Source organism: Salmo salar, chromosome 13, assembly GCF_965601325.2.
Source record: "Salmo salar chromosome 13, fSalSal1, whole genome shotgun sequence".
NCBI classification, from domain to species: domain Eukaryota; kingdom Metazoa; phylum Chordata; class Actinopteri; order Salmoniformes; family Salmonidae; genus Salmo; species Salmo salar.
The window spans coordinates 46,678,901-46,705,410 of record NC_138303.1 but is presented as its reverse complement, the minus strand read 5'-3'; the positions used below and the strand labels follow the sequence as shown (position 1 = coordinate 46,705,410).

Sequence of the window (26,510 nt, the reverse complement as noted above, 5' to 3'; positions counted from 1 at the left end):
ATACATGTATGTTTTGTTCGATAAAGTTCATATTTGTATCCAAAAACAGCATTTTACATTGGCGCGTGATGTTCAGAAAATGTATTCCCACCAAAATGCCTGGTGAATGTGCACATCAATTTACAAAAATAATCATCATAAACGTTGACAATATATATAACAATGCAACCGCTGTGTCAGATTTTAAAATAGCTTTATGGAGAAAGCACATTTTTCAATATTCTGAGTACATAGCTCAGTCATCACTGCGAGCTATTCAGTCCGGGGCAACCTAAACTCAGAATTAGTGTTAGAAATATTCTCTTACCTTTGCTGATCTTTGTCAGAATGTACTCCCAGGACTGCTACTTCCACAAGAAATGTTGTTTTTGTTCGAAATCATCCATATTTATGTACAAATACCTCCGTTTTGTTCGTGCGTACAGATCACTATCCAAAGGCATAACGCGCGAGCGAGGAACCAGAGATGAAAAGTCAAAATGTTCCATTACCGTACTTGGAAGCATGTCAAACGCTGTTTAAAATCAATCTTTATGGTATTTTTTACGTAAAATTGCGATAATTTTCCAACCGGACAATAGCATATTCATTCAAGAAGAAAAAGAAGGAACGGAGTGCTCTTGTGACCGCGCATATCCAATCCCTTTGTTGCCAGGCAGACCACTCAGTAACTGAGCTCCTATTATCTGCCCAGTGACAGGAAAATGCTCAAACCACTTTCTGAAGGCTGTTGACAGCCAGTGGAAGCCTTAGGAAGTGCAACGTCCCCCACAGACACTGTAGTTTCGATAGAGAATCAAAAGAAGAACTACAATTCTCAGACTTTCCACTTCCTGCTTGGATTTTTCTCAGGTTTTTGCCTGACATATGAGTTCTGTTATACTCACAGACACCGTTCAAACAGTTTTAGAAACTTCAGAGTGTTTTCTATCCAAATCTACTAATAATATGCATATTCTAGTTTCTGGGCCAGAGTAGTAACCTGTTTAAATTGGGTACATTTTTCATCCGGCTGTGAAAATACTGCCCCCTAGCCCAGACAGGTTAAATAATGGTGAAATAAAAAATGAAAAAAATACAATTAAAAAATATGTACCCGAGGTTTTGGGAGTTTCATGGGTCCAGAAGCACAATCCCCTGATCGACTGGGCTACTGGTGCTATCGTGGGTTGGTCTCAAGTCGGCCCAGCCTGCTTCGGGACGTCTCCCTACAGGCTTGAAAGAAGCCTCAAACCTCTCCGCCATTCCCGCGGAGTATCTGGACCTCCGGGCAGTCTTCAACAAGACCCGTGCTACTTTTCTCCACATCGACCCTACGACTGCGCCATTGAACTTCTCCCAGCCACTACACCCCCTCGGGGGCGACCTTTACTCCCAGTCAGGGCCGGAGACCAAGGCTATGGAGGAGTACATTGAAAGGTAATATAGCGCAGGGTTCTTCTTTGTTGAGAAGAAGGACCAAACCTGCATCTGTGTATCAACTACAGGGGCCTTAATGACATCACAGTAAAAAAACGTTACCCTCTACCACTCATCTCCTCGGCTTACAAACCTCTTCAGGGAGCGACCATCTTCTCCAAGTTGGACCTTCGGAACACCTACCATCTGGTTCGGATACGGAAAGGAGATGAGTGGAAGACTGCCTTTAACATGGCTAGTGGGCACTATGAGTACTTAGTTATGCCATTTGGGCTGACCAACTGTGTTCCAGGCCCTGGTCAACGATGTGCTCCGGGACATGCTGAACCGGTTCGTGTTTATGTACAATTGAAGTCGGAAGTTTACATACACTTAGGATGGAGTCATTAAAACTTGTTTTTCATCCACTCCACAAATGTATTGTTAACAAACTATAGTTTTGGCATGTCGGTTAGGACATGTACTTTGTGCATGACACACGTAATTTTTCCAACAATTGTTTACAGACAGATTATTTCACTTATAACTCATTGTATCACAATTCCAGTGGGTCAGAAGTTTACATACACTAAGTTGACTGTGCCTTTAAACCTGCTTGGAAAATTCCAGAAAATGATGTCATGACTTTAGAAGCTTCTGATAGGCTAATTGACATCGTTTGAGTCAATTGGAGGTGTACCTGTGGATGTATTTCAAGGCCTACCTTCAAACTCAGGCTTGACATCATGGGAAAATCAAAAGAAATAAGCCAAGACCTCAGAAAAAAATTGTAGTCCTCCACAAGTCTGGTTCATCCTTGGTAGAAATTTCCTAAGGCCTTAAGGTACCACGTTCATCTGTACAAACAATAGTACGCAAGTATAAACACCATGGGACCACGCAGCCGTCATAACGCTCAGGAAGGAGACGCGTTCTGTCTCTTAGAGATGAACGTACTTTGGTGCGAAAAGTGCAAATCAATCCCAGAACAACAGCAAAGGACCTTGTGAAGATGCTGGAGGAAACAGGTACAAAAGTATCTAAATCCACAGTAAAATGAGTCCTATATCGATATAACCTGAAATGCCGCTCAGCAAGGCCGCCCAGTAATCCACTGCTTCAAAACCACCATAAAAAAGCCAGATAACGGTTTGCAACTCCACATGGGGACAAAGGTCATACTTTTTGGAGAAATGTCCTCTGGTCTGATGAAACAATAATAGAACTGTTTGCCATAATGACCATCGTTATGTTTGGAGGAAAAAGGGGGAGGCTTGCAAGCCGAAGAACACCATCCCAAATGTGAAGCACGGGGGTGGCAGCATCATGTTGTGGGGTGCTTTGCTGCAGGAGGGACTGGTGCACTTCACAAAATAGATGGTATCATGAGGGGGGAAAATTATGTGGATATATTGAAGCAAGACATCAGTCAGGAAGTTAAAGCTTGGTCGCAAATGGGTCTTCCAAATGGACAATGACCCCAAGCATACTTCAAAAGTTGTGGCAAAAACAACAAAGTTAAGGTATTGGAGTGGCCATCACAAAGCCCTGACCTCAATCCTATAGAAAATTTGTGGTCAGAACTGAAAAAGCGTGTGCGAGCAAGGAGGCCTACAAACCTGACTCAGTTACACCAGCTCTGTTAGGAGGAATGGGCCAAAATTCACCCAACTTATTGTGGGATGGTTGTGGAAGGCTAACTGAAATATTTGACCCAATTTTAAAGGCAATGCTACTAAATACCAATTGAGTGTATGTAAATGTCTGACCCACTGGGAATGTGATGAAAGTAATAAAAGCTGAAATAAATCATTCTCTCCTATTATTCTGACATTTCACATTCTTAAAATAAAGTGGGGATCCTAACTGACCTAAGACAGGGAATTTGTACTCTGATTAAATGTCAGGAATTGTGAAAAACTGAGTTTAAATGTATTTGGCTAAGGTGTATGTAAACTTCTGACTTCAACTGTATAGTATGGAAATTATAACTCAAAGAAAAATTAACTATTTTTGACTATTTGAGATACGATATACTGTATAAACTGAACTAAAATATAAACGCAACATGCAACAATTTCAAAGATTTTACTGAGTTACAGTTCATATAATATAATAATATCACGTTTCAGGGAAGACCCAGATGCCGACAGTGTCAAAGTAACAAAAGTTTATTACTTGAACAGGGGACAGGCAAAACAACAGGTCAGGGGCAGGCAGAGGTCAGTAATCCAGATCAGAGTCCAAAAGGTACAGAACGGCAGGCAGTCTTGGGGTCAGGGCAGGCAGGTATCAATAATCCATTGTGGGGTGACAAAGTACAGAACGGCAGGCAGGCTCAGGGTCAAGGCAGGCAGAATGGTAAAAACCGGGAAAACTAGAAAACAGGAACTAGAAAAATACAGGAGCAAGGGGAAAAAAACTGGTCAGCTTGACAAACAAAACGAGCTGGCAACAGACAGTGAACACAGGTATAAATACACTGGGGATAATGGGGAAGATGGGCGACACCTGGAGGGGGTTGGAGACAAGCACAAAGACAGGTGAAACAGATTAGGGTGTGACAAATAAATCAATTGAAATAAATTCATTAGGCCCTAATCAATGGATTACACATGACTGGGAATACAGATATGCATATCTTGGTCACCGATACCTTAAAAAAATTGTGTTCATTGTGTCGTGTCTTTGGCTATGCCGGATTAAGTGATATGACATGCTAACTTATAAAATGATTTCTCTGTAATTAATATTACCTGATTAAGCTAATCATGTAAATGTAATTAACTAGAAAGTCGGGGCACCATGGAAGAACGTTTATAGAGCCGTTATCTTCCGAATAAACTCTTAAAATACTTTGTAATATTTTACATCGATAGCAGTCAATATTAACCATTGTTTTATTTTCAGTCTCATAATGAAAGTTGTAAGTTCTTGGCTATCTTCACGAACCCTGGCTAACAAGTTGAATCAGCAATACAAAATTGGGTTTAATTATTTATTTACTAAATACGTAACTAATCACACAGAATTACAAATACACAGAATACAATGATGTCATACAGAAAACGTCCCGGTAGACGGAACAGATATGACGGCTGGTTACACAAAGGAAAGGGGGTTGGGCTTGAATGAAAGAGTGGGAAGATTTAGGAACAGAGAAACAGCAGCTATGCTATCGTAAATACATTATCTTATGCATTCTAAATTACCGCCCATTTGGAAAAGGAAAATGCAATAAATATTTACTCTGAGCTGCGCTTCGGTAGATTGGTCGTAGATGCTGGCCGGGTTGGCCAACAGATCTTCCTGGCCGGAAGAATGTCAATGGTGGTCGATTGGATGCGTCGTGGTATCTTCGTCTGGTTGTTAGACTGGATCCGTCGTCCGTCCTTTCCTAGCCCACGTAAGCAACGGCCGCTGCTAACTCTTTGCCTACGGAGCTGTGAAGGGAACGGCACCTCCATACCTTCAGGCTCTGATCAGGCCCTACACCCAAACAAGGGCACTGCGTTCATCCACCTCTGGCCTGCTGGCCCCCCTACCTCTGAGGAAGCACAGTTCCCGCTCAGCCCAGTCAAAACTGTTCGCTGCTCTGACACCCCAATGGTGGAACAAGCTCCCTCACAACGCCAGGACAGCGGAGTCAATCACCACCTTCCGGAGACACCTGAAACCCCACCTCTTTAAGGAATACCTAGGATAGGATAAAGTAATCCTTCTAACCTCCCCCCCGCCTTAAAAGATTTAGATGCACTATTGTAAAGTGGTTGTTCCACTGGATATCATAAGGTGAATGCACCAATTTGTAAGTCGCTCTGGATAAGAGCGTCTGCTAAATGACTTAAATGTAAATGTAAATGTAACTCAACGGCTAGGAAGTAGCACTTCTGTAGTGAATAAGCTCAAAGTTCATACCAGTTCATACCATAGCTCACGCCGAGGTTGGCTTAGTTCTGTCCTTGACATGTGTGTCCTTCTAACGTAGAGGCTGCAGACCTCCCGTACTGGAATAACCTGGTTATCTTTTCGTCAAAGGATTATATAGTGGAGAGGGGGAGGGAGGTGTTTCATCGTTTATAACCGCTGTCTCTTCACAGGGTTGGGCCACTGATCGAGCAGGGTACTTTCCTTATGAAAACCCAATTCTCTCGTTTGGAAGCTAAAATTACATTTCATCTCCTAACAAACATTTTCAATATCAAACATTTCAATTGCATAACAATTCCATGTGACTCTGATAACTAGAGGGTGGATACTTTCCCAGGTACAGTTTATGTCGTCCTGTCATCAATCATAATGTCTCAGATGACAACTGAAATGAAATCCATACTCATTATGTTATCAAGCATATTTCCAACTGGTTTTATTAACAAAATATGGTTCCTTTTCCCCATTTGTTTGATGTTCCCAGACTCTCTATATTTAACACAGGCTATTCACGTCCTTCAGTAGATTCAGAGAGGGGAAGAGAGAAAGGTATTTATGGGGGGGGGGGGGGTCATAAACTTACCCACAGGCCAACGTCATGACAATTGTCTGTATCTTATGCCTGCCCATACCATAAGCCCACCGCGACCATGGAGCACTCTGGTCCCAATGTTGACATCTGCAAACTGCTTGCCCACACAACGCCATACATGTGGTCTGTGGTTGTGAGTCCAGTTGGACGTACTGCCAAATTATGGTAGTGAAATGAATATTAAATTCTCTGCAGTCAGCACGCCAATTGCACGCCAACTTCGTCAAAACTTGAGACATCTATGGCATTGTGTTGTGTACAAAACTGCACAAGTTAGAGTGGCCTTTTATTGTGCACTGTAATTATTATGCTGTTTAATCAGCTTCTTGATATTGCACACCTGTCAGGTGGATGGATTATCCTGACAAAGAAGAAATGCTAACTAATAGGGATGTAACCAAATCTGTGCACAAAACCTTTGAGAAATAAGCTTTTATTTCAGCTCATGAAACATGGGACCAACACTTTACATGTTGCGTTTATATTTTTCTTCAGTGTATATCCACATTTTGTACCGTAACAAACTACACACAATACTCCAGAATGACTAAGCAAAAACAGGTTTTATACATTTTGCAAATGTATATAAAAATCTAATAACAATACCTTATGTACCTTAAGTATTCAGACCCTTTGCAATGAGAATCAAAATTGAGCTTGTGTGTGTCATGGAAATTCTAACCAGAATGGAAGAGAGACTGTAGATTCTCCAAACAACAACTTTTTATTATAAGAATTGCAATTCTGTAGTGGTTAACAATCACATTAATAACCTTTGTCTACATGGCAGTTTAGCAGGTGTGTGAGATCATGGTGGGAACATAGTGTACAAACAAGTGATAACTCCAGTTTTGTTACTCCTTTCTGCTGATAGAATTGTCGCTGCTGCTCAAGCTAGCCTCTGTTCTCTTGATATCTCCACACAGCTGTGCCCTTGGAAGATACGAAAAGAACAGGATCGACCAAAAACTGGTCACCCATTGTCTTTGGCCGCGTGTCTAAGTTACTCAAAAACAAGAGAAGAAAAACACTGGCTTCTTCTTACATGAGAGATATAGACAGTGGAAATGTACAGGTTTAAGGCTTATACAGAGCATGTGCATAACAAAGTTTGTAATTTTCCTACCATAGGTGCATCCTCTTTCCATTAATCATCCTTGAGATGTTTCTACAACTTGATTGGAGTCCACCTGTGGTAAATTCAATTGATTGGACATGATTTGGAAAGGCACACACCTGTCTATATAAGGGCCCACAGTTGACAGTGCATGTCAGAGCAAGAACCAAGCCATGAGGTTGACGGAATTGTGTCGAGGCACAGCTCCAGGGAAGAGTACCATAAAATGATTTGAAGGTCCCCAAGAACACAGTGGTTACAGTACGACAACATTTTAAATAATTTTGGGATTGGCTACCGCAACACTAAGCATAATTGATTAATTAGTATACTCTTGGAAAAAGGGTTCCAAAACAGTTCTTAGGCTGTCCCCATAGGAGAACCCTTTGTGATTCCAGGTAGAGCCTTTTTTGGTTCCAGATAGAACCCTTTTGGGTTCCATGTAGAACCTTCTGTGAAAAGAGGTCTACATGGAACCCAAAAGGGTTCTACCTGGAACCAAAAAGGGTTATTCAAAGGGTTCTCCTATGGGAAGAGCCAGAAGAGTTTTACGTTTTATTAGTTGTTATGTACCACTGCAATTGCCAGTTCACTTACCTCCTCCCTATAGGTTGACTCATCGTTGTTGGTTATCAGGCCTGCAACCGTGGTGTCAGCCAACTTCATAATGTAATTGGTGTTGGGCATAGTCATGCAGTCGTGAGTGAACAGGGAGTACAGCAGAGGGCCGAGAACACAACCCTGGGGGGACCCTGTATTAAAAGTCAGTGCGGAGGAGGTATTTTTGCCAATCCCCACAGACTGTGGTTTGCCCTCCAGGAAGTCCAGGATCCAGTTGCAGACGGTGGTGTCCAGACCCAGGGCTCTGAGATTTGTTGGAGCAGAAGGCAAATTGAAGTGGGTCCACTGGGCCTGGCATGCTGGCCTTGATTTGGGCCATGAACAGCCTCTCGAAGCACTTCTTGATAACAGGTGTGAGTGTGATGCGTTAGTCGTTTTGACATGTCACCTTGGTTTTCTTGGGTACTCGGACGATGGGTTCTCCTTGAAGCAAGTTGCTACTTCTGCCTGGTACAGGGTCAGGTTAAGATGTCTGAAAAGATGCCCGCCAGCTAGTCAGCGCACACTCTGAGGACGCGGCCCTCCGCGTCAATGACTTTGGGAATATTCACCTGAGAGTTTTCCTCACGTCAGCCTCGGAGAGTGAAAGCCCCTGGTCGTCCGGAACAGCGAGAGCCTTTCTGGATACTTGGTATTGTCTGCCTCGAAGCGACGATAGAATGTGTTTTAAGCTCATCTGGGAGAGAGGCTTCGGTGGGTACCACACAGCTGGATTTGCCTTTGTAGTCCGTGGTGGCCTGTAGTCCTTGCCACATGCTTTGCGAGTCTGAGTTGTCAAACATCAATACAAGTTTGAGTTTGTATTGTATAGGCTCTCAGCATGGTATGGATTTCTCCTTTCATCCAGGGTTTTTGGTTGGAGTATGTCTGGATTGTTATTGTGGGTACAACACCATCAGCACATTTCCTAATGAAGCCTGTGACTGACAATTTATATTCCTGTATTCCAATCAGTATTCTCAAAACAGTCCTGCAGCAAGGAGTCTGTCTCCCTCTGTCCAGCGCCTCACTATTCTCTGTGTTGATGACTCCCTCTTGAGTTGCAGCTTGAATAGATTGACAGAGAGACATGGTCTGATTGGCTGATGTTTGTGTACACATGGTCCAGCACGTTGTTTCCTCTCGTTGGGCAGGATACATGTTGGTGATACTTTGGAAGAATTTGTTTTTAACCTGCTTGATTAAAATCTCCCATGAACAATCCCAAATTAAATAAATATTTAAATATATTTAAATCATACTTCATTAATATATTTGAAGGAATGAAACTGCTCAGGGATGTTACCACGAGGCCATTGGTGATTGTAAAACATTTTACAGAGTTCAGTGGCTGTGATGGGAGAAAACTGAGGATGGTTCAAGAACATTGTAGTGACTCTACAATAATTATTTAAATGACAGAGTGAAAATAATAATAAAAATATTCCAAAACATACATCTAGTATGCAACAAGGCACTAAAATAATGTCCTAAGCGCAAAGGCTTATGTTTGGGGCAAATCCAACAGAACACATCACTGAGTAACTGACACCTTATTTTCAATCATGGTGGTGGCTGCATCATGGTAGGGGTGTGCTTAACATTCGCAAATACTGGGGAGTTTTTCCAGATGAAAAGAAATGGGATGGAGCTAACCACAGGCCAAGTTACAGTTATGACTTAAATCTACTTGAAAATCTATGGTAAGTTTTGAAAATTGCTGTCTAGCCATCAGCACCAATATCTTGACAGAGCTTGAAGAATTATGAAAAAAATGAAGAGCTAATATTGCAGAATCCAGGTCTGTAAAGCTCTTAGAGACTTACCCAAGAACACTCACCACTGTAATTGCTGCCAATGGTGTTTCTAGCATGTTTTGACTCTGAGCTGAATACTTATGCAACGACTATATTTTGGTTATTTAATTTTGATCAATCTTTTCCCCAAAAAATAAAAAATCTTCCACTTTGACATTTGAGTATCTTATGTAGATTTTTGACAAAACATTACAATTAAATCCATTTTAATCCCACTTTGTTAACAACAAAATATGAATAAATACAAGGGGTATGAATACTATTGCAAGGCACTGTAGTTTCAGTCCTAATAAGGAGTTTTGAAGTACTTTCTGAATTCCTGTTCAGAACAGTGCAGAGAAAGTTGACAATGATAACGATTGTTTATTCCACATGAGGAAACATGCACAGCTGAGGAACATGCTTCCTGAGAGTGTACTTTTTCAAATACGTAAATATACTTTCAAAACATTTATATTTAAATGTCCACAAAATATTTTTAAAGTATACTTTCAAAAACGCATGTGCACAAAAATGTACATATTCCACATCATCCTTTTATGCAGCTGAAGTTTTGATTTATACATGTTTACAAATGTTTTGATGTTCATTTTAAAACTGAATAATGATGTACTTTTAATTACACATTACATATGACTTATTTCACATTTTATTGGAACGTACATTTCTTACCGTAATGTGAACAACTAAAGTGTGAAATGCCAGTGGTGCACAGTTCTCAAAAGCGTTACTTGTAAATTGCTGCTCCATCCACAACTGCTTTTAAATAGCATGTTAACATTGGCTGAGAAGATGCCTTGGTTAATCAAGGTAACCTCTACATGCAATAGCTAATGTGGTTAATGAGTAGAAGTGTATTTGTAAAAGTATACATGAAACACATCAAAAATACACTTTTTTTGTAAAGAAAGTAATTCTAATTCAAATACTGTTTAAGTATATTTCAAATTTATGAGAAATATACATAAAATATACTAAAGGTGTATTCAAGATATATTTGTTTTGCTCTTTTTCGAATACACCAGCTTTTCCCGAACTCAAAACAAATTACCGAATTTAGATCATTTTAAATGCGTTTAATATACTTACATGCTAATAAAATACGAATAAAATTGAAATTAAATCCATTCAATGCATTTCAAATTGTTCCGATTTAGATCCTTTTAAATATACTTAAAATATGTTAATGAAGTATGATTTAAGTAAAAGTCCTCTCACTGTCAACTGCGTTTATTTTCAGCAAACTTAACATGTGTAAATATTTGTATGAACATAAGATTAAACAACTGAGACATAAACTGAACAAGTTCCACAGACATATGACTAACAGAAATGGAATAATGTGTCCCTGAAAAAAGTAACAGTCAGTATCTGTACTGCAGTGCATATCCTCCTCATGGACTGCACCAGATTTGCCAGTTCTTGCTGTGAGATGTTACCCCACTCTTCCACCAAGGCACCTGCAAGTTCCCGGACATTTCTGGGAGGAATGGCCCTAGCCTTCACCATCCGATCCAACAGGTCCCAGATGTGCTCAATGGGATTGAGATCTGGGCTCTTTGCTGGCCATGGCAGAACACTGACATTCCTGTCCTGCAGGAAATCACGCACAGAACAAGCAGTATGGCTGGTGGCATTGTCATGCTGGAGGGTCATGTCAGGATGAGCCTGCAGGAAGGGTACCACATGTGGGAGGAGGATGTCTTCCCTGTAACGCGCAGCGTTGAGATTGCCTGCAATGACAACAAGCTTAGTCCGATGATGCTGTGACACACTGCCCCAGACCATGGCGGACCCTCCACCTCCAAATTGATCCCGCTCCAGAGTACAGGCCTCGGTGTAACGCTCATTCCTTTGACGATAAACGTGAATCCGACCATCACCCCTGGTGAGACAAAACTGTGACTCGTCAGTGAAGAGCACTTTTTGCCGGTCCTGTCTGGTCCAGCGACGGTGGGTTTGTGCCCATAGGCGACGTTGTTGCCGGTGATGTCTGGTGAGGACCTGCCTTACAACAGGCCTACAAGCCCTCAGTCCAGCCTCTCTCAGCCTATTGTGGACAGTCTGAGCACTGATGGAGGGATTGTGCGTTCCTGGTGTAACTCGGGCAGTTGTTGTTGTCATCCTGTACCTGTTCCGTAGATGTGATGTTCGGATGTACCGATCCTGTGGAGGTGTTGTTACACGTGGTCTGCCACTGCGAGGATGATCAGCTGTCTGTCCTGTCTCCCTGTAGCGCTGTCTTAGGCGTTTCACAGTACAGACGTTGCAATTTATTACCCTGGCCACATCTGCAGTCCTCATGCCTTCTTGCAGCATGCAAGTGTTTTTCAGAGTCAGTAGAATGGCCTCTTTAGTGTCCTAAGATGTCATAACTGTGACCTTAATTGCCTACCATCTGTAAGCTGTTAGTGTCTTAACTAACGACCATTCCACAGGTGCATGTTCATTAATTGTTTATGGTTCATTGAACAAGCATGGGAAACAGTGTTTAAACCCTTTACAATGCAGATCTGTGAAGTTATTTGGATTTTTACGAATTATCGTTGAAAGACAGGGTCTTGAAAAAGGGCCGTTTCTTTTTTTGCTGAATTTATATAAAAAAATCAGGATACTAGTAAGAGGAGGAGGTGTAGCCCATCTTGTCAGCCTAGCTTTTGTCTTCCTCTGCCTTTGGTCATCTCGGTCAGGAGCAACAAGTAAGCCCGCTGTGCGGGAAACAAAGGAGTAGATGTAGTATTCCAGATCTGGGCGGCTGAGAGATCAATGTATAGCTTCCGATTCATGTTCCAAAAGTGTTTGTCGATCATAGGAAATGATTGCACAAACATTCTGAGAAAACAAATTAATAATTAATGCAAAAAGAGCTATAAAAAAGCTAAGTCGAGCAGGAACAGGCAAGAAGCGACGCGCCCCCCTCAGTGCCCCAGGTTCTACTGTAGATACCATATTTTTTTCTAAGCGTATAAGATTGATTGAATTTAATTTCAGTTCACCTGGTTACCTGGCCATGAAGCCAGAGTAGAAAAGTTGGCGTGCAGCTCCTTTAGATTTGACTCTGCACTTTCCCACCAGATGGGGTATCCTCTAACAGTCACTTTCCATAAAGCAGACTATCCGTCTGATGCTGGGAGCCAGCCTATGGGTTTCTCTCATCTGTCCCCAAATTTAGATTCATCTAAAGAAGTACTAGTTTCTCTCTCATCCTGGAGGATTCCTATAGCATGGGGATGCACTTCTCATCTTCTCAGAATGATTCGCTCCATGTTGTGGTTCAAACTTTAATGGCTGTTTCTGTAAGGCACCCCTGATATCCACTGAAGCTGTTTACTTTGTAGACTGGGAAATACCTGACAGAGTTCCATTTTTTTGATGGGCTGCATTGCTAGGCGCTAACAAGTGCTCAAACAGGCCCTGTAGCATTTTGGAATTAGACTATTTTAGTCATTTATTACAGCTTTTTATTTTACTTAACAGACAACAGGGCACTACTGGGAGCTCTCATATATCTGCCTTGTCCTGTCTGTCTCAATCTCACTTCCTTTACCTGGCATGCTTACAAACACAGTGTCAACTTTGGTAGACTTTATTTGGTAGACTTCTTCATTGCACTACCAGTGATTTACATGAGCAGAATACCTTTATTAGCCAAGTACACAAAGCCAGAATTTGTCTTACTGTGAAGGTGCTGCCAGCTATATGCAATATACAAAGAGAATACAGACACAAGTCCACATTGATATCATACAGAATATATCATATCAGTACAGGAAACATAGAACATAACATTCTGCAGTATAGGCTGGTTTCAGTGGGAATATACCATTTAGAGAGGGGATATCTCTATATAAGCAAAGGGAGGGATGCTGCCATGGTGAATATATACAGTTTTGTGCGAGGTGTACATAGTGTAAATGCAGTATAATACAGATTAGTATTTGATGTCATTGATTACAAGGTGCAGTAATCGGCCCAATTCAAAGTCACTTAGTCCCTTATGACCCTGATAGCCGGTTGATGAGGGCCACAGCATGGGGGAAGAAACTGTTCAGGTGGTGAGCGTTTTTGGTCATGACTGACCTAAACCGTCTGCCAAAGCGGTGTCTTTGAAAGATGGGGTGTCTGGGGAGGGCAGGGCCGGTGATGATCTTACCTGCATGCTTCCTTATCTTGGAGGTGTGCAGGTCCTTGATGTTGGGCAGGTACAGCTGATGACCTGCTCCGCAGACCGGACGATGCACTGAAGTTTGCCCTTACAGCGGGCAGACCCAGACCCAAACCAGACGCTGAAAGAAGGGGTGAGGATGAAGTCAATGATGGACGTGTAGAACCGAACCAGAATTGTCAGAGAGTTTGAGTTTCCTCAACTGGGGCAGATAGTACATTCTCTGCCAAGCCTCCTTGGTCACCTCTGTGATGTTGTCCTCCCACTTGAGGTTGTGGGAGATGATAGTCCCCAGGAATTGTAATACCTTGGCCGTATATTTCTTGAAGTCAACCACCATCTCCACTGTTTTGACTGTGTTGAGTTCCAGGTTGTTGTGACTGCACCAGGCCACCAGGCGGTCAACCTCTCCATGGTACTTGGACTTGTCGTCGTCGGAGATTGACTAGTGTGGTGTCATCAGCAAACTTTAGTCGTTTGACAGATGCGTCGCTGTAGGTGCAGTCATTGGTGTAGAGCGAGTAGAGGAGGGGGGAGAGCATGCAACCCTGTGGCGCCCCGTGCTGGTAGACAGGGAGTCTGAAAGATGTTTTCCCATCTTAACGTGCTTTGTTCTCTTGGTCAGTCTTGGTCAGGAAGTCGGTGAGCCACCGGCAGATGGAGTCCGAAATGTTCAGCTTGGTGTGTTTGTGCTGTAGCAGGTCCAAAATGATTGTGTTGAACACTGAGTTGAAGTCCACAAACAGTATTCTCACGTATGTCCTTGGGTTGTCGAGGTGTTGAAGGATGTAGAGAAGCCCATGTTGAAGGCATCGTCCACAGACCTATTGGCTCTGTAGGCGAACTGCATGGGGTCAAGGAGGGCGTCGGTGGTGGTTTTGAGATGGAACAGGACCAGGTGCTCAAAGGTTTTCATGAGCGCTACAGGTCTGTAGTCGTTCAGGCCGGTCACCTTTTGTTTCTTCGGGAATGGGATGATGGTGGAGGATTTGAAGCAGGCAGGTACAGTGCATAGTTCTAGAGACTGATTGAATATGTGCGTGAAAACAGGAAAGCTGGTCAGCACAGTTCTTTAGTGTGGCTGAGGAAATCCAGTCTGGACCTGCAGCCTTCTGAAGAGCTTGTTCACCTCCTTTTCTGTGATGACAAGGAGGAGGGCAGTCTGGGGTAGGCTAGAGGGAGGGAGGGAGGTGTAAGGAGGGAAGGAGGGAGGGGGTGTAAGGGGGGAGGGAGGGAGCGGGGTGACAGGGAAGAAAGTAGTTGGTAGGGGGCGGGGGAGGGCGGGGAGAGAGAGTCCAGATGGATGAGGGTGTTGTCAGCTGAGGGCCAAGATAGCTGAGGAGACTCTTGATGGCTGAGGGTGTTGTCAGCTGAGGGGCAAGATAGCTGAGGAGACTCTTGATGGCTGAGGGCTCTTTGTGATTCAAAACGACATTAGAACTCATTAGAACTCATTCAGAAACCCTTCCAGACAGACAAGCAGTCGTTGGTGGCGAATTGTTGTAACGACTTTTGGCCACTTGTTGAGCAGCAGTTTAGCAGTTATATAGTCCTCTTTGTTGTTGCTCCTATGTGTCACCTCTTTGGCTGAGCGCAGTACTCTGAGTTCAGCAGTGAACCAGGGTTTGTCGTTGTTGAATTTAAAAAAAGTGCTGGTTGGAATTCAGTTTTCCTCACAGACACTGATGCAAGATGTGACACTGTCTGTGTAATTGTGAATGTTGGTGTTTTCATCTTTAAAAATGGCCCAATCAGTGGAGGCCAGGCAGCCGTTTAACTCCTCTATGGCCTCACTAGTTTATTTCCTCACTGTTTTCTTTACTGGCTTGGTGGGTTTCAAACTTTGAAAATGTTCTATGATATTCACTATGCCCTGGATAGGAAGCTGCATTGTTTATCTGTTTTCATAGACTTGACACTGTGGACCATAATGTCTTGGTGCAGAGATTGAAGTGCGTTGGGATTACTGGTCAAACCTGTCAAATCGAACCCAGATGGCACTGTTCTTTTATTCAAGTGGCAGCAGTTGGGCTTTTGAAAAAACAAAAACATCATTCAACATAATCTGTATGATTTCTAGCCTGTTCTGAATTCCTCTAAAACAAAATGCGTTGAATGTTCCAATACTAAATTCTTAGAAAACCATGTAATTACTACCTTGGAAGGACGTTCTATAGAGCAAGTGTAGGTGGATGACAAGTTGAGCTCCACCACCCAGAACTTAAGCTGCGTATTGGGTTTTATTCCCGGCATAAAGTTAGTTTTTACTTTGCTGCCAAAAAGGAGTTGATTCATTGTACTTTTCTCTCTGTATTGGACTATGGTGATACTATTTATGTTGCAAGCCTCAAGCTTTACACTGAAAGCTCTTGACTCTGTGTATCATGCAGCCCTTTTGTCACCAATCAGAGATGTCTAACTCACCATTGTGATCTCTACTGTGCTGTTTGGTGGACATCACTAGCAACATGTAGGCTCAAACACTGGTACGTTCTTATTTATAAGCCCATTTTAGGAAAATTGCCATTTTGTCTATCCTCTCTTCCAGCTCGAAATGAAAACACATACAAGCTCAGATCTCAATCTTGTTTTAGACTAAGAGTCCCGAAAGTTTTAACCGAGCATGGAAAAAGGTCCTTTCATTACTCAGCCCCCTAGTCTTGAAATTGTGTTCTGGAGTTCAAAGCATAAATTGATGAACAGGTTATTGAGACATGTACTGTAAATGTTTCTAGTATCACCCGATGTCACTAATTTGCGTTGCCTTATGTAAGGAAGCATGTTGTTTTACATCACACACACCATACACATGCCTCCACGCACACACACACACAAATCCACGTTTATTTCCTGTTGTATTTGTGCTGTTGCCAGTGTCTTCTGTCTGTGTTGTCCGTTTTGTCTTACATATTTTATTTTATTTTTTAACCCCCGTCCCTACAGGAAAATGTGTTCTTAATTGACTTGCCTGCTTAAATAAAGGTTTCATAAAAAATAAAAATAAATATTTTGCTTTCTAGTGTGGCATTTCACAAGTGGTTTGTATCTGGGCAGCTCGTCGGCATAATTATGCATAATCGTTGCCAAAGTGATTTCTAGTTGCATTAGCTAGCAAAAATCCTCAGCGTGACAAACCTACCATGAATGCAGTGAACAGCATCTGCAAATACAGTAACGTTGCCAAGGTACCCGGACACTTGCCCCGATGCGGTTATCTCAATGTTCTTAATTGGTCATTAGAAGAGATCCTTTTTTTAATTGCCTGCACGAAGCCAGAGTGAAGTGGATTATACCACTAATGCCCAACATTCAACCGCTGATGAGCTGTTTTAAATGAATGTGACCAACCTGAACCTATTCTACCAAATGAGTTTTCTCTTGTAATTTAATGTTTTGAAATTTTGGTTTTAGTTTGTTGACGACTGGCCCATTATTGAATACTCTACATTCAGAAGTTCTCTTATGGCCTTCTTTCTACTCTGTCTCTTTCTATGCAGTGGTTGTGCTGTATGTTCAGGGTATCGGGACCAAAGAGTGGATGGAGGTGAGTGGAAAATTAAGTTCTATTTTCAGCTTTTTGCATTTTGGTCTTTAGTTACTGTTCTGCTAACTTACAGGTACTGATTTCTATGATTGGGGAAAAATGTAAGAACCCTCCCGAGTGAGACTCATGTGTTCCATCTTCTTTTCCCACTGGGCAAAAACTGGTTGAATCAACGTTATTTCCACATCATTTCAACCCCCCAAAATTGATGTGATGATGTTGAATCAACGTAGAAAACTCTTTGGATTTGCAATAAGTCATCAACATAAAGGCATTTAGTCTTTTTTTCACCTAACTTTGAACCTAAATGTCAATCAAAACTAGACTTTGAACTGACGCCCTGTGCCCAGTAGGTAGCTGAGCCACTGACACTGAAATTATTTCCTGATATTATTCTATTCGGATTGTTCCAAAGTCACATAAGTATGCCGAAGGTGGTTGCATTTGTATATCAATGAGCAGAATTAATTAGAAAACATTTGAGACATTAGTGTCACTTGTCTGAATGCTACAAGTCCAAACATTCTGCACTGTCCAGCACATTTCCCTAACTAACTAGTGGGATAAGGCACCACTAGCCATGATCAGTAATTGGCATGGATTTTACCATCCTTCTTATTAGTGTAGAATGGCCTGGGGTAAGAAGCAGACAGGATAAGATAGGTTCAGGTAGTGAACAAGCCTCATTTTCCCAAATGTCTAGAGCTCTAGAGGGGCTCATTAAATATTCACATCCACAACATCTCTCTCTCTTTCTCTCTCTCAAAGTCAACACTGCTTGACAAAAAATGTCATTAAGTAAGGGCTTCGTCTGAGTGGATCCCCTTACAGCAAGACGTCTTCCACCTGCTTATTCAATGCGGCAGGGTTAATCAATGAGAGGGCATAATTATTGTAACGCAATCAGCAGAGTAAACTTTCTATAACCAACTGCAGACATATTTGCGCCATTCATTTAGTGAAGACTCACAAGCCAAAGCACCTTGCCTGATTCCCCTTCTCTCTATTTCTGATCACTACCACATACACTGAGACACCAACACTAAGGGTTGAAAAAGATACGCACTTAAGTGTTAGTGTAAACTAAGATTAAAATGGTGTTGAGTAAATCTATTTGTTTCCTCTGTACTGTAGCGTTGACCTACTGTCACTAAGACCTCTTAGTTTCAGTCACTTCACAATAATTGAAAGCCTTTCCCCTTAACAACACAATTTATATTCTAACATTCCCAGCAAGGCTCCACTACCCGTTAACCAATCGTACCTCAAAGAACGCCGCCCAAAATAGAACAGGTGGATGTGTATCATGGGACGTTCCTTGGTCGATGGATACCAGGTAGGCTGGTAGGGTTACAATAAACTACCCTCCCAGGCCAAATAATGGCTTGGGAGGGACAGAGTTGATAGCTGGGATGATGTGCACTGGGCACTAAGGACATGAGCTGGGTATTGAGGCAGTGCAGGGATCAATAGTTTATTACTCTGAGCTGTAGGAGCATACCAGCCAGACACTCTGCCCAATGGGGATTAGTGTCTGATTGCCAGGCAGATAACATATGCAGTTATTGCTAGTGATGTAAACTTTCATATGCTTAGATTTATCGTGACATTGTGTCATTGATTATCAAATGATTATCTATCACGGAGATTATGTTTTGATTGAGGTTCTGTTATTTTTTAAATAACAAAATAGGGGTTAGATCATCTTTAATATTGCAGATAGAATGTGGGTTCTATCAATGTAATTGTCTGCATAATTTCCAATCCCTGATGTGTATTATTTTCCCCTAACCCTACCACCCCTCCCCTTATTTAAGTAAACTAATGGACAACAATACTTAGGCTTCTACTTCTAGCTTAAACATACTATATACACTTTATGGACACAGTATAATTTACATGAGTTCTTTTTTATTTGTTTTTAGTCCCACACTTCAGCTACCATCTGCCCCTCCCATCTATCTCTAAAAACCATCCAGTTTGGATTTCTAATTGCCATATATTTTTCAACTGTACTGTAATGTTTTATTCTCATAGTTTCTACAGAATGTAAATTAAAGATGAACATTTTCACTAAGAGTGTTATAATATCATTGATCAATTGACTATGGATTTTCAAGTCACCCAGTAGTGCAATCTGCAGAGTTAGCTCCAGGTAAATGTTGCAATTCTTCAGCTATTCCTGAACCTGCGACCAAAAACAAGCTACAGTGGCTTGCAAAAGTATTCACCCCCTTGGCATTTTTCCTATTTTGTTGCCTTACAATCTGGAATTAAAATAGATTTTTGGGGGGTTTGTATCTTTTGATTTACACAACATGACTACCACTTTGAAGATGCAAAATATGTTTTATTGTGAAACAAACAAGAAATTAGACCAAAAAAACTGAAAACTTGAGCGTGCATAACTATTCACCCCTGAAGTCAATACTTTGTAGAGCCACCTTTTCCAGCAATTACAGCTGCAAGTCTCTTGGGGTATGTCTCTATAAGCTTGGCACATCTAGCCACTGGGATTTTTGCCCATTCTTCAAAGAAAAACTGCTCCAGCTCCTTCAAGTTGGATGGGTTCCGCTGGTATACAGCAATCTTTAAGTCATACCACAGATTCTCAATTGGATTTAGGTCTGGCCTTTGACTAGGCCATTCCCAGACATTTAAATGTTTCCCCTTAAACCACTCGAGTGTTGCTTTAGCAGTATGCTCATTCTCCTGCTGGAAGGTGAACCTCCGTCCCAGCCTGAAATCTCTGGAAGACTGAAACAGGTTTGTTGTGGTGCCATATTCTTTACATATTTTAATAATGGATGTAATGGTGCTCCGTTGGATGTTCAAAGTTTCAGATATTTTTTTATAACCAAACCCTGATCTGTACTTCTCCACAACTCTGTCCCTGACCTGTTTGGATAGTTCCTTGGTCTTCATAGTGCCGCTTGCTTGGTGGTGCCCCTTGCTTAGTGATGTGGCAAACTCTGGGGCCTTTCAGAACAGGTGTATATATACACTGAGATCATGTGACACTTAGAATGAACACAGGAGGACTTTATTTAACTAATTATGTGACTTCCCGAAGGGGCTTCATAGCAAAGTGGGTGAATACATATGCACACACCACTTTTCAGAAATATGGTTTTCATTTCACTTAACCAATTTGGACTATTTTGTGTATGTCCATTACATGAAATCCAAATAAAAATCCATTTAAATTAAAGGTTGTAATGAAACAAAATAGGTAAAATGCCAAGGGGGTGAATACTTTTGCAAGGCACTGTACATATGGGCAGTACCAAAACAAGTGATCTAGTAATGATTCTGCAGAGCTGGGATGGTGGTATCCCACATATACATAACATTCTATTGGTTTGCAAGAATTTTGTATAATTATTTCAATTGAAAAACTAGAAGTTTTGAATCCGGTGATGTTTTGTGTATCAGGTCATAAACCCTGTGCCATTGAATTGGTACATCAGAAATCTCTTCCCAACTATTTTGCAACATGTATGGCGCAGCTGTAAAAAACATTTGGTCCTTAAATGAAACAGGTAAACTTCTTTATTTATCACAATATTCTTTAATCAATTTTGGATAAAGAAAAGTTCATCACCTTCTCCCACTTTCACGTGCCTCCTACATTTTTACGGTAATGCTGCAATCAGTTGGTTGTATGTTGGATAGAGCAGACATTTCCATATATTTTTTTTAGCTGCATGTGTGACATAACTCCACCAGAACTTTTTATGAGATCATTTACAAATATTATACAGTAAAAAATATATATACACTACAGTTCAAAAGTTTGTGATCACTTAGAAATGTCCTTGTTTTTGAAAGAAAAGCTAATTTTTGTCCATTAAAATAACATCAAATTGATCAGAAATACAGTGTAGACATTGTTACTGTTGTAAATGACTACTGTAGCTGGAAACGGCAGATTTTTAAGGAAATATCTACATAGGCGTACAGAGGCCCATTATCAGCAACCATCACTACTGTGTTCCAATTGCACGTTGTGTTAGCTAATCCAAGTTTGTCATTTTAAAAGACTAATTGATCATTAGAAGACTCTTGCAATTATGTTAGCACAGCTGAAAACCGTTGTTCTGATTGAAGAAGCAACAAAACAGGCCTTCTTTAAACTAGTTGAGTATCTGGTGAATCAGCATTTGTGGGTTCGATTATAGGCTCAAAATGGCCAGAAACAAAGAACTTTCTTCTGAAACTCGCCAGTCTATTCTTGTTCTGAGAAATGAAGGCTATTCCATGTGAGAAATTGCCAAGAAACTGAAGATCTTGTACAACGCTGTACTGCTCCTTTCACAGAACAGGGCAAACTGGCTCTAACCAGAGTAGACAGAGGAGTGGGAGGCCCCGGTGCACAACTGAGCAAGAGTACAAGTACATTAGAGTGTCTAGTTTGAGAAACAGACGCCTTACAAGTCTTCAACTGGCAGCTTCATTAAATAGTACCCGCAAAACACCAGTCTCAATGTCAACAGTGAAGAGGCGACTCCGGGATGCTGGCCTTCTAGGCAGAGTTCTTCTGTTCTTTTGCCCATCTACGCTGTATTTCTGATAATTTGATGTTATTTTAATGGACAAAAAATGTGCTTTTCTTTCAAAAACAAGGACATTTCTAAGTGACCCCAAACATTTGAACGGTAGTATATATCCAAAAATAATAGTTTTGTATCAATTAGTATATTTGAGTTTAACCATTCATGTTTGTTGTAATATTTGTTCTGTCTTTTCTGGTGGATTAAACAGAAATTGGAGCTTCTGTCACATGTAGCGTCACTCTGTCACCTCTGTATTTCCTTTCCCTGGCTGCTGTTTTAGTTTGGCAGAACAGAGGTGATTGACAACACGCTGAATCCAAACTTTGTGCGGAAGTTTTTCCTGGACTTCTTCTTTGAAGAGAAGCAGAACCTCCGCTTTGATGTGTAAGTGACCAACCTCTCAGTTTCCATGCCAACTGGGAAATACCTACTTCTAGACACTTGGAGCCGGTTGCACCAGTTAGGTGTAAACAAATTGATCTTAAATGCTAGGTCGGGGGTAGCTTCATCTGACTTTGGGATCAGAATTTACACCTGTTGCACCAACCAAAAGTAAGACTCGTAGTAGCTAAGTCTGGCTTAAGCAATGCGGGTTCATGAGATGTGATGCTTCATAATGATGGTTGCTTGGTAGTGCACATTACTAGGTTGTTACCATCCTTGTAGCAGTTCTAAACTTTACGAGGCAGGTCCCATCACTTTGCAAAGCCCACCACTATGCATGCATGTTTTCTCAACCACAACTGGATGGATCAATCAATAATTACTGTGGGAATGAATATCAAAAATATTGGAATTAAGTAGGCTAATGCTATTGTAGGCATTTATCATTATGTTGCTTACTGAAACTACCAAAGTCATCCAACCGTTTTGTTTTTGTTTCATTGAATCTCCGTCTGTATATTTGGTTCTTTGAGATCTGGCTGGGAAAATACGTGGAGGTGGCAGCTCATCTATTCATTTGCTAATATCTGATCAGACACAAGTGTATTATTTTGCGATTGACTTGAAAAGCGGAGGTTGTGAAATACAGTTGAAGTCGGAAGTTTACATACACTTAGGTTGGAGTCATTAAAACTCGTTTATCAACCACTCCACAAACTTCTTCTTAACAAACTATAGTTTTGGGAAGTCGGTTAGGACATCTACTTTGTGCATGACACAAGTCATTTTTCCAACAATTGTTTACAGACAGATTATTTCACTTATAATTCACTGTATCACAATTCCAGCTTGGAAAATTCCAGAAAATTATGTAATGGCTTTAGAAGCTTCTGTTAATTGACATCATTTGAGTCAATTGGAGGTGTACCTGTGGATGTATTTCAAGGCCTACCTTCAAACTCAGTGCCTCTTTGCTTGACATGGGAAAATCAAAAGAAATCAGCCAAGACCTCAGAAAAAAATTGTAGACCTCCACAAGTCTGGCTCATCCTTGGAAGAAATGTCCAAACACCTGACGGTACCACGTTCATCTGTACAAACAATAGTACGCAAGTATAAACACCATGGGACCACACTGCCGTCATACCGCTCAAGAAGGAGACACGTTCTGTCTCCCAGAGATGAACGTACTTTGTTGCGAAAAGCGCAAATCAATCCCAGAACAACAGCAAAGGACCTTGTGAAGATGCTGGAGGAAACAGGTACAAAAGTATCTATATCCACAGTAAAATAAGTCCTATATCGACATAACCTGAATGGTCGCTCAGCAAGGAAGAAGCCACTGCTCCAAAACTGCCATAAAAAAGCCAGACTATGGTTTGCAACTGCACATGGGGACAAAGACTGTACTTTTTGGAGAAATGTCCTCTGGTCTGATGAAACAAAAATAGATCTGTTTGGCATAATGACCATCGTTATGTTTGGAGGAAAAAGGGGGAGGCTTGCAACCATGAAGCACGGGGGTGGCAGCATCATGTTGTGGGGGTGCTTTGCTGCAGGAGGGACTTGTGCACTTCACAAAATAGATGGCATCATGAGGCAGGAAAATTATGTGGAAATATTGAATCAACTACTCAAGACATGAGTCAGGAAGTTAAAACTTGGTTTCAAATGGGTCTTCCAAATGGACAATGATCCCAATCATGCTTGCAAAGTTGTGGCAAAACATATTTTTATTTTATTTTATTTCACCTTTATTTAACCATGTAGGCAAGTTGAGAACATGTTCTCATTTACAATTGCGACCTGGCCAAGATAAAGCAAAGTAGTTCGACACATATAACAACACAGAGTTACACATGAAGTAAAACAAACACAGTCAATAATACAGTAGAAAAATAAGGCTATATACAATGTGAGCAAATGAGGTGAGATAAGGGAGGTAAAGGCAAAAAAAAGGCCATGGGGGAAAAGTAAATACAATATAGCAAGTAAAACACTGGAATGGTAGATTTGTAGGGGAAGAAAGTGCAAAGTAGAAATAGAAATAATGGGGTGCAAAGGAGCAAAATAAAGAAATAAATACAGTAGGGGAAGCGGTAGTTGATTGGGCTAAATTATAGATGGGCTATGTACAGGTGCAGTGATCTGTGAGTTGCTCTGACAGCTGGTGCTTAAAGCTAGTGAGGGAGATAAGTGTTTCCAGTTTCAGAGATTTTTGTAGTTCGTTCCAGTCATTGGCAGCAGAGAACTGGAAGGAGAGACGGCCAAAGGAGGAATTGGCTTTGGGGGTGACCAGATATACCTGCTGGAGCGCGTGCTACAGGTGGGTGCTGCTATGGTGACCAGTGAGCTGAGATAAGGGGGGACTTTACCTAGCAGGGTCTTGTAGATGACCTGGAGCCAGTGGGTTTGGCGATGGGTATGAAGCGAGGGCCAGCCAACGAGAGCATACAGGTCGCAGTGGTGGGTAGTATATGGGGCTTTGGTGACAATACGGATGGCACTGTGATAGACTGCATCCAGTTTATTGAGTAGGGTATTGGAGGCTATTTTGTAAATGACATCGCCGAAGTCGAGGATCGGTAGGATGGTCAGTTTTACAAGGGTATGTTTGGCAGCATGAGTGAAGGATGCTTTGTTGCGAAATAGGAAGCCAATTCTAGATTTAACCTCGGATTGGAGATGTTTGATGTGAGTCTGGAAGGAGAGCTTACAGTCTAACCAAACACCTAGGTATTTGTAGTTGTCCACATATTCTAAGTAAGAACCGTCCAGAGTAGTGATGCTGGACGGGTGGGCAGGTTCGGGCAGCGATCGTTTGAAGAGCATGCATTTAGTTTTACTTGTATTTAAGAGCAGTTGGAGGCCACGGAAGGAGAGTTGTATGGCATTGAAACTCGTCTGGAGGGTTGTTAATACAGTGTCCAATGACGGGCCAGAAGTATACAGAATGGTGTCGTCTGCGTAGAGGTGGATTAGAGACTCACCAACAGCAAGAGCGACATCATTGATGTATACAGAGAAAAGAGTTGGCCCAAGAATTGAACCCTGTGGCACCCCCATAGAGACTACCAGAGGCCCGGACAACAGGCCATCCGATTTGACATATTGAACTCTATCAGAGAAGTAGTTGGTGAACCAGGCGAGGCAATCACTTGAGAACCCAGGGCTATTGAGTCTGCCGATGAGGATGTGGTGATTGACAGAGTCGAAAGCCTTGGCCAGGTCAATGAATACGGCAGCACAGTATTGTTTCTTATCGATGGTGGTTACGATATCGTTTAGGACCATGAGCGTGGCTGAGGTGCACCCATGACCAGCTCTGAAACCAGATTGCATAGCGGGAGAAGGTAAGGTGGGATTCGAAATGGTCGTTAATCTGTGTGTTGACTTGGCTTTCGAAGACCTTAGAAAGGCAGGGTAGGATAGATATAGGTCTGTAGCAGTTTGGGTCAAGAGTGTCCCCTGCTTTGAAGAGGGGGATGACAGCAGCTGCTTTCCAATCTTTTGGAATCTCAGACGATACGAAAGAGAGGTTGAACAGGCTAGTAATAGGGGTTGCAACAATTTTGGCAGATAATTTTAGAAAGAAAGGGTGAAAATGGCTTAAGGACAACAAAGTCAAGGTATTGGAGTGGCCATCCCAAAGCCCTGACCTCAACCCTATAGAACATTTGTGGGCAGAACTGAAAAAGCGTGTGCAAGCAAGGAGGCCTTCAAACCTGACTCAGTTACACCAGCTCTGTCAGGAGGAATGGGCCAAAATTCACCCAACTTATTGTGGGAAGCTTGTGGAAGGCTACCCGAAACATTTGACCCAAGTTAACCAATTTAAAGGCAATGCTACCAAATACTAATTGAGTGTATGTAAACTTCTGACCCACTGGGAATGTGATGAAAGAAATAAAATCTGAAATAAATCATTCTCTCTTCTCTGACATTTCACATTCTTAAAATAAAGTGGTGATCCTAACTAACCTAAGACAGGGAATTTAACTTGGATTAAATGTCAGGAATTGTGAAAACTGAGTTTAAATGTGTTTGGCTAAGGTGTATGTAAACTTCCCACTTCAACTGTATGAACACGAGGCTCACATTCTTTTGAAAATATAGATTGCTGTTATTTTCTGTGCATGTCATGAAAAGGTCCCAATTTAACACCCTCTGCCTGTTCCCTATTAGGCGTGGAATCTATGCCCAGGAGTAGCTCATTGAAGGGCTCACGCCCAGGTGCTGCAACGGTCATCATTTTTATGTCCTGCGCAGAGTACATTTTACATTGGACGTAGTAGAGTTACGACCCACTTACGGCCATTTTGCAAAACAATACGAATAAAGAAACTTGATGCTTATGTGAAAAGATTACATTCAGTAGTTGGGAATTAGTGTCTCAATATTGATGCA

At 41.6% G+C, this 26,510-nt stretch overlaps 1 protein-coding gene across 1 annotated transcript in view; it reads left to right on the top strand.

Annotated features, from left to right (window-relative positions):
- The window catches only part of LOC106566979 (copine-9-like), a 126,905-nt gene that overhangs the window by 29,609 nt on the left and 70,786 nt on the right, over window positions 1-26,510 (top strand). Inside the window, exons 3-4 of the mRNA XM_014135691.3 lie at window positions 17,117-17,163; window positions 22,000-22,103. Coding sequence (XP_013991166.1) covers window positions 17,117-17,163; window positions 22,000-22,103 — 151 coding nt within the window. The remainder of the gene's footprint in view (window positions 1-17,116; window positions 17,164-21,999; window positions 22,104-26,510) is intronic.